This window comes from Salvelinus sp. IW2-2015, linkage group LG20 (assembly GCF_002910315.2).
Source record: "Salvelinus sp. IW2-2015 linkage group LG20, ASM291031v2, whole genome shotgun sequence".
In the NCBI taxonomy this organism is placed as follows: Eukaryota; Metazoa; Chordata; class Actinopteri; order Salmoniformes; family Salmonidae; genus Salvelinus; species Salvelinus sp. IW2-2015.
In genome coordinates, this window is record NC_036860.1 from 25,423,660 (window position 1) to 25,440,605 (window position 16,946).

General features: G+C 41.7%; 1 protein-coding gene across 1 annotated transcript in view; it reads right to left on the reverse strand.

The window, feature by feature from the left end:
- Positions 1 to 16,946, reverse strand: part of LOC111979954 (follistatin-related protein 4-like) — a 227,883-nt gene that overhangs the window by 25,708 nt on the left and 185,229 nt on the right. The window contains exon 7 of the mRNA XM_024010649.2: positions 3,449 to 3,615. Within this exon, the coding sequence (XP_023866417.1) occupies positions 3,449 to 3,615 (167 nt within the window). The remainder of the gene's footprint in view (positions 1 to 3,448; positions 3,616 to 16,946) is intronic.

Here is a 16,946-nt window from a genome sequence, read left to right on the forward strand (position 1 = left end):
CACCTGGTTTCCATGTGTTTGATGCCATTCCATTTGCTCCGCCATTATTTATGAGCCGTCCTCCCCTCAGCAGTCTCCCTCAGTCTCCCTCAGTGAGGTAGATATTAAACAGTAAACATTTTTTTCTGTAGTATGTAGCCCTATAGGGGATATACTTAAATGTGTAATGTTGATTCTCATTATGTTGTCCAGTACAGGTTTATTTGAGATGCTTTTAATTACCTAGACATGTGTGTCCAGTATGTGGGTGGACCTGAGACTATAAATGCAATACAATCCTCTCAAAGTTAAATTAAACAAGAGATGCTGAAAACCTTGTTCACACTGTCATTTGGGTCTCAAATGATGGAGGAAAATGTGTTATAATAAAAAAAAATGTAAAGATTTAATACAGTGGGCGGAATGGCTTTACACTTACACAGTTAATTAGTTCCGCCTTAGTTTGTAAAGAAGCTAAATATTGTCTGATAAATGTTTCCTTTTGCTTTGTCTTTGAAATGCTAAACCAACCCCGATGCTTCCTTCTATCTCCCCTCCCCCTTTATAATACACACTAATAGTTGTCTATTGTATCCATAATAGCGTTTGTGGATTTTTCACAGCATTCCCAAACGGGCGAGTTTGACATGCTAATTAACATATGTTATAGCATAATTGTTTGAATAGAGAAAACTCACTACTTAATTTCATTGCTGAATTATTCCCTTGTGTTTCAGTAAAGGTTGGTCTGTCTGGAACTACTGGAGGTGATGAGTGAAACAAATGGTTTTCTTTCTCCGCAGCTATGACACAGGCTGTCCAATTCTGATCTTTTCCACAAATTATTTGACCAATCAGATCAGCTCATTTGCCAATAATTGGCCACAAGATCAGAACTGCGCAGCCTGTGTAAACGCAGCCGTATAGTGCCGCCCTCTCCTTGAAGGCAATCAAACCAGAGGGGAACAGATTTTATCTTTCCCAAAACACAACGCAATTACTTTGGAGAAAAGTAGCCATTCAATATGTAAAATGTCCCATTTACTAGTGGGAGAGAGAGAGAGAAAGAATAATACTGCTCTACCTTTACGCTGTAGTAGAGTGCAGACAAATGGGTCTGATTCCAGCATGGGCAAATTGCCACTCAGCCAGCGAAACGTTTCATATGTCAGAGTGCCTTTTGGGTTGGAATTTCAATCACAGCTAAATGTAATATTTGTTTATTGATTGCAAAATGAGATCATTTTCATAGCAAAACAGAACAARTCAAGTTGGCCTGTAAATGAATCTACTTTACGCTGACCTGAAGCGACAAATCACACACACGGTAACCCAACATTGCAGGCGTGGAAAGACACCTGAACGGAGTTCCCACTTCTGTTTTTCAGGGGAAACGGAAGTTTMGTTGAAAATACTGGATCCCTGAAAACCGGCAACATCCGCTTTCTGCCAACGCCACTAAAGGTGCACACACGGAGACCAAAGGCCTTCAATCAGTATGAATTATTTCCTTTGTTCTTAATTGAAATGCAGCGGTAGTGCACAATAGGAGGTAACTCTTCCCTTGAAAACTGTATGCATTACAAGAGCATAAAGCTGCCTAAGAATTACATGGGAACACATGATGTGGAGTGGCATCATCACCTGCATGTTCTTGCACATCAGACATTACTTTGTGAACATGAAGGCATGAAAAATAACCTCAAAGTGGTAACTGACAACTGTAATTATCATCACACACTATTTACCACTGAATACTCCATGGCCACAGTAGCAGTAGCATGTTGCACAGAGGACCTTTTTTTCTCTCTCACTTCCTTGTCCTCCCCGTGACCCCGCCTATACACATGCCGGTTGACCTGCATGTCATTGTTTATTGTATCTCCGAGGCAACATATAACAAGGCCAATTCGTTAACATGCAAATAGAGAATTCTAATCAGCTGGTGGATTAACAGTGGATTCTACAGATGCACAGATGCACAATCTACAGATGCACAATCGAGAGCATCCTGTCGGGCTGTATCACCGCCTGGTACGGCAACTGCTCCGCCCACAACCGTAAGGCTCTCCAGAGGGTAGTGAGGTCTGCACAACGCATCACCATCAGACTGTTAAACAGCCACCACTAACATTTAGTGGCCGCTGCCAACATACTGACTCAACTCCAGCCACTTTAATAATGGGAATTGATGGAAATTATGTAAAAATGTTTACATACCCTACATTACTCATCTCATATGTATATGTATATACTGTACTCTATATCATCTACTGCATCTTGCCATCTTTATGTAATACATGTATCACTAGCCACTTTAAACTATGACACTTTATGTTTACATACCCTACATTACTCATCTCATATGTATAGACTGTACACTATACCATCTACTGCATCTTGCCTATGCCGTTCTGTACCATCACTCATTCATATATCTTTATGTACATATTCTTTATCCCTTTACAGTTGTGTGTATAAGGTAGTAGTTGTGGAATTGTTAGGTTAGATTACTTGTTGGTTATTACTGCATTGTCGGAACTAGAAGCACAAGCATTTCGCTACACTCGCATTAACATCTGCTAACCATGTGTATGTGACAAATACAATTTGATTTGATTTGATTTGAACAGAGTCCCACACTGTCAGCTGTGCAGGTGAGCTAAACAACTTGCCGGCGCCGCCACTCCATAGTTCATTAACCGCATGTAGCCAATTCCCATGCTATGCTATGTTGGGATTTGCTAATATTTATTTTGAACATGGTTTGTGCTCTTTCAGATCAGCACGACGCCTGGCAGAGTGCGAATGAGACCCACGTGCTACTGAGACCCAAATCATTACATCATTTCTAATCGAATAAATGATAGCTAAAAAGTGAGGAAAAACACAGACCTGTTTTTAATTGGAAATAGGAAAAAAACAAGCTGGGAAAATAAGATGAATTAATGGCGTTAATGGGAATTAGCATTTCTCATTTACTTTCCGTGAACCTTTATCTAACGTTATTGATTATTCTTAGATTTCTTTCAGCGTGAAGAGCCCCTGTTGAGAGACACATTCTGAGGATAATCAAATATTAACCAACGTTCCAATTATAAAAGTTTTTTCTAAAAACACACCACATCAAAGTTTACAATGTTGGACACTGGTTAAGTGTTTCACCTTGAAAGGCCAATGACGTTTAAAGACACTCTTATCTACATATCTACAGTTTTGGAGTGAAAGCCTATACAGTTTCAGGCTGTATGACTAACCTGTTTCAACCCTGTTCCCTTGGACTCTGGCTCATACTAGCATGACTTAATTCATGTCAAAACATGATTTTTACAGGGTCCTATAACTTTCCATAAATTCCCTGGTTTCCAGAAATCCTGGCTGGAGACTACTGGATTTCCTGCTTATTCCCTTCTTATTCTGGGAATCCTCCAACCAACAACTGAAACTCTCTGACTCAGCCAATACTCACATTGATGTCCTCCAGGTCCAGGAAGTTGAGTATGATCCCGTTCCTCTTCCAGATGATTGGCGGCCGCAGCGTTCCCTGGATGGCACAAGACAGCACGGTGCTGAGGCCCACTGTTACCGTGGAGACACTCACTCTCTGGTCCTCAGCCAGGCTCAGCTGAACTACCTCTGTAGTCGGGGTGGGGGCGAAGAGGGAGAGCGATAGAGAGAGCGAGAGAGACATACAGTAGGGGAGTGAGAGAGATGAGAGGAGAGAGAGAATAGGGGGTGAGAGAGAGAAGAGAGAGGGGGTGGAGAAAGAGAGAAAGAAAGAAAGAAAGAGAAAGAAAGAAAGACGGACAGAAAGAGAGAGACCAATAAAATGAGCTGGTGGAACTGAACCAAAGACAGACTTTATTCATCACATCACAGAACACACAGTAGGGGATACAAACACAGCTGTGTGAGAGAGAACGGTGTCTGATCTGAGGACGAGAGCAGGACATTGTGGAAATATAATTTCTCTCATTAAGGAAGATTTACATTCAGCTGACTAGCAAGTCCAATTTGTTTCACCTTTAAGGAAAATCAAGAAGCACTGTTCCAGAGTGTCCCCGGGGCCCATATACAGGAAGGAAGAGAGAGGGATGAGAGAGGGATGGAAGAATGAGGGATGACCGGTAAGAATGTAATAAATACACTGTACAAAACATTAGGAACACCTGCTCTTTCCATGACATAGACTGACCAGGTGATTCCAGGTGACAACTATGATCCCTTATTGATGTCACTTGTTAAATCCACTTCAATTAGTGTAGATGAAGGGGAGGAGACAGGTTAAAGAATCATTTTTAAGCCTTGAGACAACTGAGACATGGATTGTGTATGTGTGCGATTCAGAGGGTGAATGGGCAGACAAAAGATGTAAGTGCATTTGAACGGGGTATGGTAGTAGGTGCCAGGTGCACCGGTTTGAGTGTGTCCAAAACAGCAACACGGCTGGGTTTTTCACTCTCAAATCAAATTTATTTATATAGCCCTTCGTACATCAGCTGATATCTCAAAGTGCTGTACAGAAACCCAGCCTAAAACCCCAAACAGCAAGCAATGCAGGTGTAGAAGCACGGTAGCTAGGAAAAACTCCCTAGAAAGGCCAAAACCTAGGAAGAAACCTAGAGAGGAACCAGGCTATGAGGGGTGGCCAGTCCTCTTCTGGCTGTGCCGGGTGGAGATTATAACAGAACATGGCCAAGATGTTCAAATGTTCATAAATGACCAGCATGGTCAAATAATAATAATCACAGTAGTTGTCGAGGGTGCAGCAAGTCAGCACCTCAGGAGTAAATGTCAGTTGGCTTTTCATAGCCGATCATTAAGAGTATCTCTACCGCTCCTGCGGTCTCTAGAGAGTTGAAAACAGCAGGTCTGGGACAGGTAGCACGTCCGGTGAACAGATCAGGGTTCCATAGCCGCAGGCAGAACAGTTGAAACTGGAGCAGCAGCACGGCCAGGTGGACAGGGGACAGCAAGGAGTCATCAACAGTTTCTCGTGTGTATCAAGAATGGTCCACACCCAAAGGACATCCAGCCAACTTGACACAACTGTGGGAAGCATTGGAGTCAACATGGGCCAGCATCCCTGTGGAACACTTTCGACACCTTGCAGAGTCCATACCCAGACAAATTGAGGCTGTTCTGATGGCAAAAGGGGTTGCAACTCAATATTAGGAAGGTGTTCCTAATGTTTTGTACACTCAGTGTATGTCTGAATGACCCTGGGTCAAAATTGGTTGGGGTCTTTAGGAAGAGTATAACTCATTCAATAAACAAAGATTCCCAGACACCTGACAGATATCTAAACAGAGGCGACCATGCATGAACTCCTGAGCAAATCCCTGTTCCCTTCCCACTCTGAAATGGATTGGATGGAAACAATTGGCTCTCTTCCCCCGTGTGACCTATATGAAATTACAATGTGCCATCCTCTCCTGCTGGTCTATACTTTCCTTACAGTCGGTATTGCTACAGTACATGACTGCAACAAACACTACTGGATATGTAGGCGAATCCAATGGTGATCAAATCCAGGTGATCCAAATCCAAATAGGTTTGACAGGTTTGAGACACACAATGTTGCTTCCTCTAGTCGACTCACCCTAGTTCATGTTCAGACTACAATACCTTGCTTGGCGAAGAGCTGCTCTGCTCGGCTAGTACATGCTTGTGACAAATCTCCCCTGCTTTTCTCGCAGAATCAATTCACGATGTTCTGATCCACCTCTTATAAAGGCTTACGTAAACCCGATTCATCAGGCTCTGAAAGCAGAGAGCCAGCGGAGCCCAAACACAAACTGCTTGAGAGGGAAACATTTACTGTTGCCGTCTAATGATATCATTAAGTCAAGAACTACTTTGATTGCTACATTGCTTGCTGTTCCTTCGTTCAGTTACAAAACATACCAAAAGAGGTGAAACACTGAATTTATAGTAAAGTAACCAAGGATTACTTATAGGATTAGTGAAAAACTGAATTTATAGTAAAATAACCAATGGTTACTTACTGGATTGGTGAGATTAGGAGAGCAGATCTAATAGTGTGCCTTTTTGGGGCCCTAAGTGAGATAGACGTTTTAACGTTTATTTTCTGCAATTCTACACATTTTGCCATGGGGTGTAAAGAAAATGTTGCAGTTTTAAAGCAAGTGTTCTGCAAATCTACACATGTTGCCATGGGGCAGAGAGAAAGCATGTGTTTTACAGCACATTTCATGCAATTCTACCCATTTTGCCATGGAAGGGAGAGAAATTGTTGCAGTTTCAAAGCAAATTCCCTAATGACTTATGCCATGTTAATATGATATCTGAGTGAGAATGACTAACAAAACCAATGGGGCCTCCTGGAGGTCAGGGCCCCTGGGCACATGCCCTGCATGCGCGGTCGGTATTCGGACATGATTAGGCCGAATACAAGTTTAGATAACTGGCTAGGCTAACTCCCAATCTAAAAACGGTTAGCTGACATGGCTAATTGAGTGACTGTCAATGACTCACATATCAAGAGTAAAACATTTCTAAATTGTACCTATTATGTATTCTACTATTCTTACTCTCAGTTTTAAGTTGAGGACCCCGACTGAGTTCCAAAATAAAACAATATTTGTTTTTTTCTTATGATACGTTGCCACTTCCAGGTAGGGTTTAATCTACCCCACAGTAATTGGGGTGACATGGTGGGCTATGAGAGGTAGGCCAATGCAGAGCAGAATACATTGATTTGACATGGCTAGCTAGGGAGCCTACTCCTCACTACAACTGGCCTCTCATGTACACTGCATACCTTTATGTTACTGGTATCACAATATGCAGAGAGAAGGATTGTGCAAATGACTGAGTAGTCAGTTTCCCTTTTTGTTCTCCAATGTTACATGTACAGTATATGAGTAGAGAGTAAAGTTGTTGAAAAGAACATATTCATTTGCAGGGTCTTGAGAGCTGTCTCCAAACCGAAAGCAAAACTGAAGTGAAGAGGAAATTCGTCAACTCTTGAAGGACAATGAAGGTTGATAAAACTGATAGATCATTGTTAAAACCAACACATTTCAGCCTTCCAAATTCAGCCATGATATATACACTTTGACACTTATGAGCTGAATCAAATGTAAAATTGAGAGTGCACTAAGATGGAGGTTATTGCAGAGACAACCTGGCAACTTTTCAAACCCACTCCGTCTAGAAATTCAGCCTACACTGTTTCGTCTGGCACAAAAGCAATACAAAAAAAACACCCACACAAAAATGTCCTCCATGTTAGAACAGTGGTGGGCTCATCTTTTGTTGGCTCTGAGCAATTCGATGTGAAATAAATCCTGATGCCAAATGGAGATTTTGACTCCAGCTTTGGAGATTGTTGTTCCCTGAGGAGAAGCCTCTCTCCGTCCAATTTTTTACCAGCCGACTACACAGGCAAAAGCCTCGTCTTCTGAAGAGCAGAGCGTGTGTGACAAAGGCAGACAAATTACATATCCACTGGCCATGCCTGCACGGTTCTCCCTGCTGGATAGGGTTGACATGACATTATCTCCTTAATGATTCCTAGGCTTTTTAACCCACCCAAAAATTGCATGTGTACGAGTAACTTTCCTGCAATTCACAAACTATTGATCCATCAGTGGTAACTGCTAGCGCTTGCTATATGCGGTATAGCCAACATGGAGGATGCTCGGTTCTGGTCTCCGCTCCAGAAAATACACACAGAAATGTAAATGCAAAGTAGGAATGAGCTCTCCCTGGGAATAACTCATGTGGGCCTCTGAACGCAGCCCAGAAATCTCATCCCCTTTCTCCTATATTACCTGGGGCCTCATGTGCCTAAATAAGACATCCCTGGAAACAAAACAGGGAGAAGAGAGCTTGGCTGTCTGCGAGGTGGGGGTACACAGGAATGAGAGTCGAGGAGGGAGCATTAGACTCGGTAAGAATTCGGCCTAAATGTTTGATTGGTCTCCATAGCTCCACCTCCCAAGCTCTCTGATGCTTAAGGCAATCTGATTAAGTTGTCAGTGTTGTGGCTAAGGCAATTTGCGACCAAGCTTTAACTTCCTGACTGATGTCTTGCTGTTGCTTCAATATATCCACATAATCTTCCTTCCTAATGATGCCATCTATTTTGTGAAGTGCACAAGTCCCTCCTGCAGCAAAGCACCCCCACAACATGATGCTGACACCCCCGTGCTTCACGGTTGGGATGGTGTTCTTTGGCTTGCAAGCCTCCCCCTATTCCTCCAAACATAACGATGGTCATTATGGCCAAACAGTTCTATTTTTGTTTCATCAGACCAGAGGACATTTCTCCAAAAAGTACGATCTTTGTCCCCATGTGCAGTTGCAAACCATAGGCTGGCTTTTTATTGCGTTATGGAGCAGTGGCTTCTTCCTTACTGAGCAGCCTTTCAGGTTATGTCATATAGGACTCGTTTTACTGTGGATATAGATACTTTTGTACCCGGTTCCTCCAGCATCTTCACAAAGGTCCTTTGCTGTTGTTCTGGATTGATTTGCAATTTTCGCACCAAAGTATGTTCATCTCTAGGAGACAGAATGCATCTCCTTCCTGATCGGCATGATGGCTGCGTGGTCTTTATACTTGCGTACTATTGTTGTAGAGCCGAACGTGGACATTTCATTTGGAAATTGCTCCAAGGATGAACCAGACTTGTGGAGGTCTACAATTTTTTTCTGAGGTCTTGCGGATTTGTTTTGATTTCCCATGATGTCAAGCAAAAGAGCACTGAGTTTGAAGGTAGGCCTTGAAAATACATCCACAGGTACACCTTCAATTGACTCAAATTATGTCAATTAGCCTATCAGTAGCTTCTAAAGCCATGACATCATTTTCTGGAATTTTCCAAGCTGTTTAAAGGCACAGTCAACATAATGTATGTAAAACTCTGACCCACTTGAATGTTATACAGTGAATTATAAGTGAAATAATCTGTCTGTAAACAATTGTTGGAGAAATGACTTGTGTCATGCACAAAGTAGATGTCCTAACCGACTTGCCAAAACTATAGTTTGTTAACAAGAAATTTGTGGAGTGGTTGAAAAACTAGTTTTAATGACTCCAACCTAAGTGTTTGTAAACTTCCGACTTCACCTGTGATATATATTGTAACGACCCTGTGTTTATAAGCATGGATATCGACTCTGCCGCCTCGAGCATGCTTTTGCGGCACAGTCGATAGCGCGCTGGACTTCGGCTAGAAGGTCGAGGTTTGAGACCTGGTCCCTGCCTTTTCATTACAATATATATATATATATATATATATATACAGTGGGAGAACAAGTATTTGATACACTGCCGATTTTGCAGGTTTTGCTACTTACAAAGCATGTAGAGTCTGTAATTTTTATCATAGGTACACTTCAACTGTGAGAGACGGAATCTAAATCTAAATCACAAAAATCCAGAAAATCAATATTGTATGATTTTTAAGTAATTAATTTGCATTTATTGCATGACATAAGTATTTGATCACCTACCAACCAGTAAGTATTCCGGCTCTCACAGACCTGTTAGTTTTTCTTTAAGAAGCCCTCCTGTTCTCCACTCATTACCTGTATTAACTGCACCTGTTGTTAAACTCGTTACCTGTATAAAAGACACCTGTCCACACACTCAATCAAACAGACTCCAACCTCTCCACAATGGCCAAGACCAGAGAGCTGTGTAAGGACATCAGGAGAAATTGTAGACCTGCCCAAGGCTGGGATGGGCTACAGGACAATAGGCAAGCAGCTTGGTGAGAAGGCAACAACTGTTGCGCAATTATTAGAAAATGGAAGAAGTTCAAGATGACGGTCAATCACCCTCGGTCCGGGCTCCATGCATGATCTCACCTCGTGGGGCATCAATGATCATGAGGAAGGTGAGGGATCAGCCCAGAACTACACGGCAGGACCTGGTCAATGACCTGAAGAGAGCTGGGACCACAGTCCAAAGAAAACCATTAGTAACACACTACGCCGTCATGGATTAAAATCCTGCAGCGCACGCAAGGTCCCCCTGCTCAAGCCAGCGCATGTCCCGGCCCGTCTGAAGTTTGCCAATGACCATCTGGATGATCCAGAGGAGGAATGGGAGAAGGATATGTGGTCTGATGAGACAAAAATAGAGCTTTTTGGTCTAAACTCCACTCGCCGTGTTTGGAGGAAGAAGAAGGATGAGTACACGCCCCAAGAACACCATCCCAATCGTGAAGCATGGAGGTGGAAACATCATTCTTTGGGGATGCTTTTCTGCAAAGGACAGGACGGACTGCACAGTATTGAGGAGGGATGGATGGGGCCAGTGTATCGCGGGATATTGGCCAAACAACCTCCTTCCCTCAGTAAGAGCATTGAAGATGGTTCGTGACTGGTCTTCCAGCATGACAACGACCCAAAACACACAGCCAGGGCAACTAAGGAGTGGCTCCGTAAGAAGCCTCTCAAGGTCCTGGAGTGGCCTAGCCAGTCTCCAGACCTGAACCCAATAGAAAATCTTTGGAGGGAGCTGAAAGTCCGTATTGCCCAGCGACAGCCCCGAAACCTGAAGGATCTGGAGAAGGTCTGTATGGAGGAGTGGGCCAAAATCCCTGCTGCAGTGTGTGCAAACCTTGTCAAGAACTACAGGAAACGTATTATCTCTGTAATTGCAAACAAAGGTTTCTGTACCAAATATTAAGTTCTGCTTTTCTGATGTATCAAATACTTATGTCATTGCGAATAAAATGCAAATTAATTACTTAAAAATCATACAATGTGATATGATAAAAATTACAGACCTCTACATGTTTTGTAAGTAGGAAAACCTGCAAAATCGGCAGTGAATCAAATACTTCTTCTCCCCACTGTACATGCACACACACAGAAAGATACAGAAAATAGGTATAATTAAAAAATCCCTAACATACATGCCAGGACAAAATCGGCAGTGAATCAAATACTTCTTCTCCCCACTGTATATACACACACACACTACCATTCAAAAGTTTTGGGTCACTTAGAAATGACCTTGTTTTTGAAAGAAAATCAAATTTTTTGTCCATTAAAATAACATCAAATTGATCAGAAATACAGTGTAGACATTGTTAGTGTTGTAAATGACTATTGCTGCTGGAAACATCAGATTTTTTATGGAATATCTACATAGGCGTACAGAGGCCCATTATCAGCAACCATCACTCCTGTGTTCCAATAGCACGTTGTGTTAGCTCATCCAAGTTTATAATTTTAAAAGGCTAATTGATCATTAGAAAACCCTTTTGCAATTATGTTAGCACAGCTGAAAACTGTCATCCTGATTAAAGAAGCAATACAACTTGCCTTCTTTAGACAAGTTGAGTATCTGGAGCTTCAGCATTTGTGAGTTCGATTACACGCTCAAAATGGCCAGAGACAAATAACATTTTTCTGAAACGCGTCAGTCTATTCTTGTTCTGAGAAATGAAGGCTATTCCATGAGAGAAATTGCCAAGAAACTGAAGATTTCGTACAATGCTGTGTACTACTCCCTTCACAGAACAGCGCAAACTGGCTCGAACCAGAATAGAAAGAGGAGTGGGAGGCCCCGCTGCACAACTGAGCAAGAGGACAGGTGCATTAGACTTTCAGAATTTCATTTTGTGCCAGTAATCGAACCCACAAATGCTGATGTTCCAGATACTCAACTAGTCTAAAGAAGGACAATTTTATTGCTTCTTTAATCAGTATAATAAGTAAGTATAATCAGTGTAGATATTCCATTAATAATCAGCTGTTTCCAGTTACAATAGTCATTTACAACATTAACAATGTCTACACTGTATTTCTGATCAACGTGATGTTATTTTAATGCACAAAAAATGTGCTTTTCTTTCAAAAGTTACCCCAAACTATTGAACGGCGGTGTATATCTTTTTTTAAATTGAACCTTTATTTAACTAGGCAAGTCAGTTAGGAACAAATTATTATTTACAATGACTGCCTACCCCGGCCAAACCCTAACCCGGACAACGCTGTGCTTTTTGTGCGCCACCCTATGGGACTCCCGATCACGGCCAGGGTCTGTAGTGACGCCTCTAGCACTGAGATGCTGTACCTTAGACCGCTGCGCCACTCGGGAGCCCCACAATATATATAGAGAGTCAGGGTAGATCATTTCAGGTTATACAGTGTCAAGCTAGATCATTTCAGGTTGTATAGAGTCAGGGTAGATCATTTCAGGTTATACAGTGTCAAGCTGGATCATTTCAGGTTGTATAGAGTCAGGATAGATCATTTCAGGTTAGGTAGATAGATGAATTAATAGATTCAGGATATCAACACCTGAAAAGGAATTTGTTTATTTTGCCATTCTTGATACTTGCTACCTATTCTCCAATGCTGCCAAAGCTGCTTAGCAATGGGCTTTAAAGCAATCAGGTTTAAAACAGCTCTTAATTGGTGCTCTGTTTCCTCTTGCTGGGCCACATTCTTGTGACTGCATGGTTCCCTCAGTCCAATCCCTAACTGATAGCAATGTGCCACTACTGCAATATAATATCTGAAGAAAAGCAGCCACATTGGACCTAAAGTACAAACATGCATGCACACACACAAGCACGTGCAGACACACACTTTTATGTGTCTTTTCAAAGCGGGGAGAGGCTCTATGCAGATATGCCTCCCCTGAGATCCCTCGGTGACTACAAACAATCCCTGGTGTGTTGCTGTACATATAAGTCTGGGCTGTGCAGGTGGGAACTGATACATATGGTTGTTCTATTATCAATTAAAAACAGACAATATTTGCCACGTCCAGTAAAAGGACTTGCAAGGACTTATAAGGTATTGCAATTTCACACCAAGGCAAAGTGATAAAATAGATAAATACACCAGCTAATACATTTTTGGTTCCAGGAACGGTTGGGTGAGGTAGAATTTGTATTTATTAAGAATCCCCATTAGCTGCTGCCATGGCAGCTGCTACTCAGACCTGGGGTCCAGCAACATTACCTCTTATTCTGAGAATGTTGCATTCCAGGAATGCAGCATTCCAGGAACAGGAACAGTCTAACGAATTGTTAACTCCAACAAGTTCTAAAACGTTCTACGGAACATGAATTTATCTTAAAACCATAGACATTAAAACCAGTAGATAGTGATAGTGCCGACGTCATCCACGTATTCCTATGGAAAACTTGGCTCATGAAGCCAGAAGTATTCGAATTTGAAGCGTGCTATATTGCTGAATGGGGCTGAATGGCACCCCCCAYAAAATTGCCAAGGATCATGGTGAAAGTGTTCGAGACTAGAAAATGATTGTGGTCGATGTAGTCGTTTTCATCGTGCCTGAGAGAGTCAACCTTAATGTCTATGGAACCTCCTCGTAGCCTGCCGGGCCTGTGATTGGTCTATGTCAGCACGTGGTCCTGTGTGACGACAAATGTCATAATAATAATTGACATTGGCTCTCTAGGGCACCACTAGGTTGCTACACGGTAGCTGACCAGCAAAGCTTGTGACTTCACGCTCCAGACTGGACATTGGGGGCCTGCTTAAAACCCAATGGGACCCAGTAGAAAGAGGTCTCCACATGTTCTTGAAATGCTTTTTGCTATAGCTGAGATGGTATGTGAATAAAATGTTTCCAGCACAACAACCTGAAGTTATTACCATTGGAATAATACATTCACTTCTGTCTCTCTCAGTTTTTCTTTAGTGCTCTCCCTCTCTTTCATTCTCTCTCTCATTCCTTCATTCTCTCTCTCTCTTTCCTTCATTCTCTCTCTCTCTCTCTCTCTCTCTCTCTTTCGTTCTTGAGTTCTCTCTCTCTTTCATTCTCGCTCTCTCTCTTTCATTCTCATCTCTGTTATTCCTCTCTCTTTCTTTAGTTCTCTCTCTCTCTCCTTTTATCTTTGTTTCTTTCTTTAGTTCCCTCTCTTTTATTCTCATCTCTTTAATTCCTTTCTCTCTCTCTCTCTCGTTCTCGCTCTCTCTTCAATTTGAGGGATCCGAATGTGTCAGTTGGCGAGTGTGCTGGTAATTCATGGAGGGAAAAGAGAAGATGAGCCATCAGCAGCCCACTCATTAATCACACACAATCCAGACCCTTAATCTCCTCCACAGGTAAAGATGAATCCCTCCGTTGCCTCTCGCTCTACTTCTCCTGTCTCACTTTTATTCAACTTCTGTCTCTCTCTCTTGTATTTTTCTATTTTTCTATCTTTCTCTCGCCACCTCTCCCTTTGCCTCTCCCTCTCTTTCTTTCTCTCGCTCTACCTCTCTCGGTCACTTTCTCTTTAAATGTGCCCCAGTGGCTCTAACAAAGCCAAGGTGGAGAGACTGACTGCGGCTCCCTGGCAGGCCTGAACTACAAGGAGAATTAAGCTTTTTATAATCACTAAGAATAGGAAAGGTCTGGATGATGAGAACAATCACATCGTTAAACTACATTTAAAAGTTTAGAAATAAGGAAAGATTTCATTGATTGGGCAGGACCTATATCTCTAAGTGAGCTCTGTAATATAGGCACAGGAGAATCTGCAATGTAAGGTCAATAACCTACTACATTGCTGCTAGTCGAAGAATCCAAGATGGCGTAGCAGGAAGAAGGTGAAATAAAATAAAAAAATAAAATAGTCTGCTTATTGGTTTATTAACAAAAATAGCAATTTACATTTACTTGTAAATCGGTATCTAAATGAATACTAGCATGATGTTACTAGGTACTAATCTCTCACTTCGAATGCTCTCACTAGATTTCATGGAAAAATATTATTTTATGGGAAAATAGGATACAGAATGTTCAGACACATGCAATTTTACATTTTTCAATCCGTTATACTGCTTGTGAAACGGAGACAAAAAAAGCTTTGTAATTTGGGGAACAGTATACGTTACTGAGGATAACTGAGGAGAAATTCTATGTCACAGCCAATTGCCATTATTTGCTAAAGAAACCCATAAATCCTTATGGAACTCAATTTCCCGAACAATAAAAAAACAATAGTTTCCAGTCACATATTTTTTTATGGACTGAACGTTTGACTGAGAATGGGTGTCTTTCTCATGTACATAAAAAAATTCACAACCAATAGTTCATGTAAAACTTACTCTATTATAGATTAAGTTTGTGATGGCAAATATTCAGCGGAGTAGGAAAAAATAGGTTCAGATAATGCACTGAACAGTTGGCAGATTAATCCACTTAATAAACAATACCGTTTTGTACCATTGGTATTTGCTCGTAGTGTGAAGGATACTTTTAACCGTGGACACAATATCTTCATCTTACAATAGTTGAGGATAGGCTTGTTTCCTAAAATGGAATCTGAAATTCCATTTTAGGATTTTTTTAGGGGGCTGGTCCATCTCAAGGCGTCCTCCTCAGGTTAGAAATATTTTCACCTTTTCACCTTTTTCTCCTTGTAAGGTACAAAATAAACAAAAAATGTGCACACCCTCCACCCTCATAGACTTAACAAAAAATTACCACAAATAACGAACTGTAGCGACCCTGTGTTTATAAGCGTGGATATTGAATTTGCCACTTCAGCATGCTTTTGGGGCACAGTCGATGCCACGCAGGACTACGGGCCAGAAAGTTGAGGGTTCGCCGAGCATCACGGATGAGCTATCTCTCCCTGGCAGTTTCGTTAGACCTACCCTACGACCAGAGCCATCTGCAGACAATGATCAGCTAGGTGAAAATCTGATTTTCAACATGTTTATGCAATATTTATAATTATCTAAAATATATGCAACAAATGTTCCACCAACAGGTTTCTGTGCCAATGCACCATAACCAATAAACAAAGCATACAGACTTCGGGCGCTTCAACATGGTTTGCGTTTTCAACGCTACAATCTGCATTGTTTGGATGCTGGAATTATATTTTGGACGAATGTGCGCAGGTAGCCTACAGGATACGTTTGAAGTAGTCTATAATCAGATTAAAACGTTATGACTGGTTGTGTTAATGCCACAAATAAGAGATAATACATTGTAAAAGTCAAATGACAAATATTTAGGCTATAGGATATTGAAGCGTTATGAATTCTAGGTGCGCGAGGAATAGCCACTCGGATTGGAGAGGAGGCAGAGCTCAGCAGCCTGAATAACTGGGCTCGCTGGAAGCATATGTGGCCACATAATTATAGGATGACTTGGTGATCGACAACAGACAGCGCATCTCAGTATCAGCACTTAAAATACAGTCAGACTGGCACGCTACTTTCGTAGAATGGAATGAAACATTCAAATCTCGTTTGCGCTGTTATTCAAATGACATTTTCACTGCAGTTTACAGCCTAGTGTAGAACGTACTCACGTGAAAACAATGCAATGGGGTGTTGGAGGCTAGTCTAGGTAGGATAATTGTATTGTCCCTAAACAAGATCGATAGGGCAGCTTTTTGAGCTGCCTGTCTCATGTCTTCACTGTTCTTTCATGCACAATGATGCACCATGTCCTCTCCACTTATAATGAAAATTGGTGCAGCTTTGAATGATTTTATGTGTGGTATGATTGCTACTTAGGATATTGCAGATCTGGACAAACGATCCACCTACCACTATTGTCACTATGAATGGTGGATAGAGAACAGGCAAGACCGTTAGACTGGTAGACTATATTGACCTGTGTGGTATAGTTAGTGTGTGGAAAAACTTAGTGCATAAGGGATGTACCAAAACACCTCGATATAGGGGAGGTGCATGCAAGCAGATGAGGAAATTTGGCTAGGATGGAAGTAATGGTATAGTAAAACCTGCAAAAGGGCGAAAGTAAACCCAGGAGAAAAAAACTCTACCCTCCCCTGTGCCAAATAAAAACCACAGAACCCTCCCCAAAGCCTAAAAAAACCCATAGACAACCTTCACTTAATACTGACCTCCAAGCCGTTAGTGAGGAGCTACACATTCTCTGAAACTAATCTCCAACTAAATTTGGCTCGATCAAGCCTGATTCATTAAAGGCCAACATGCAATCTGGATATTCTTTCATCTGTAAAGCAGAAGCA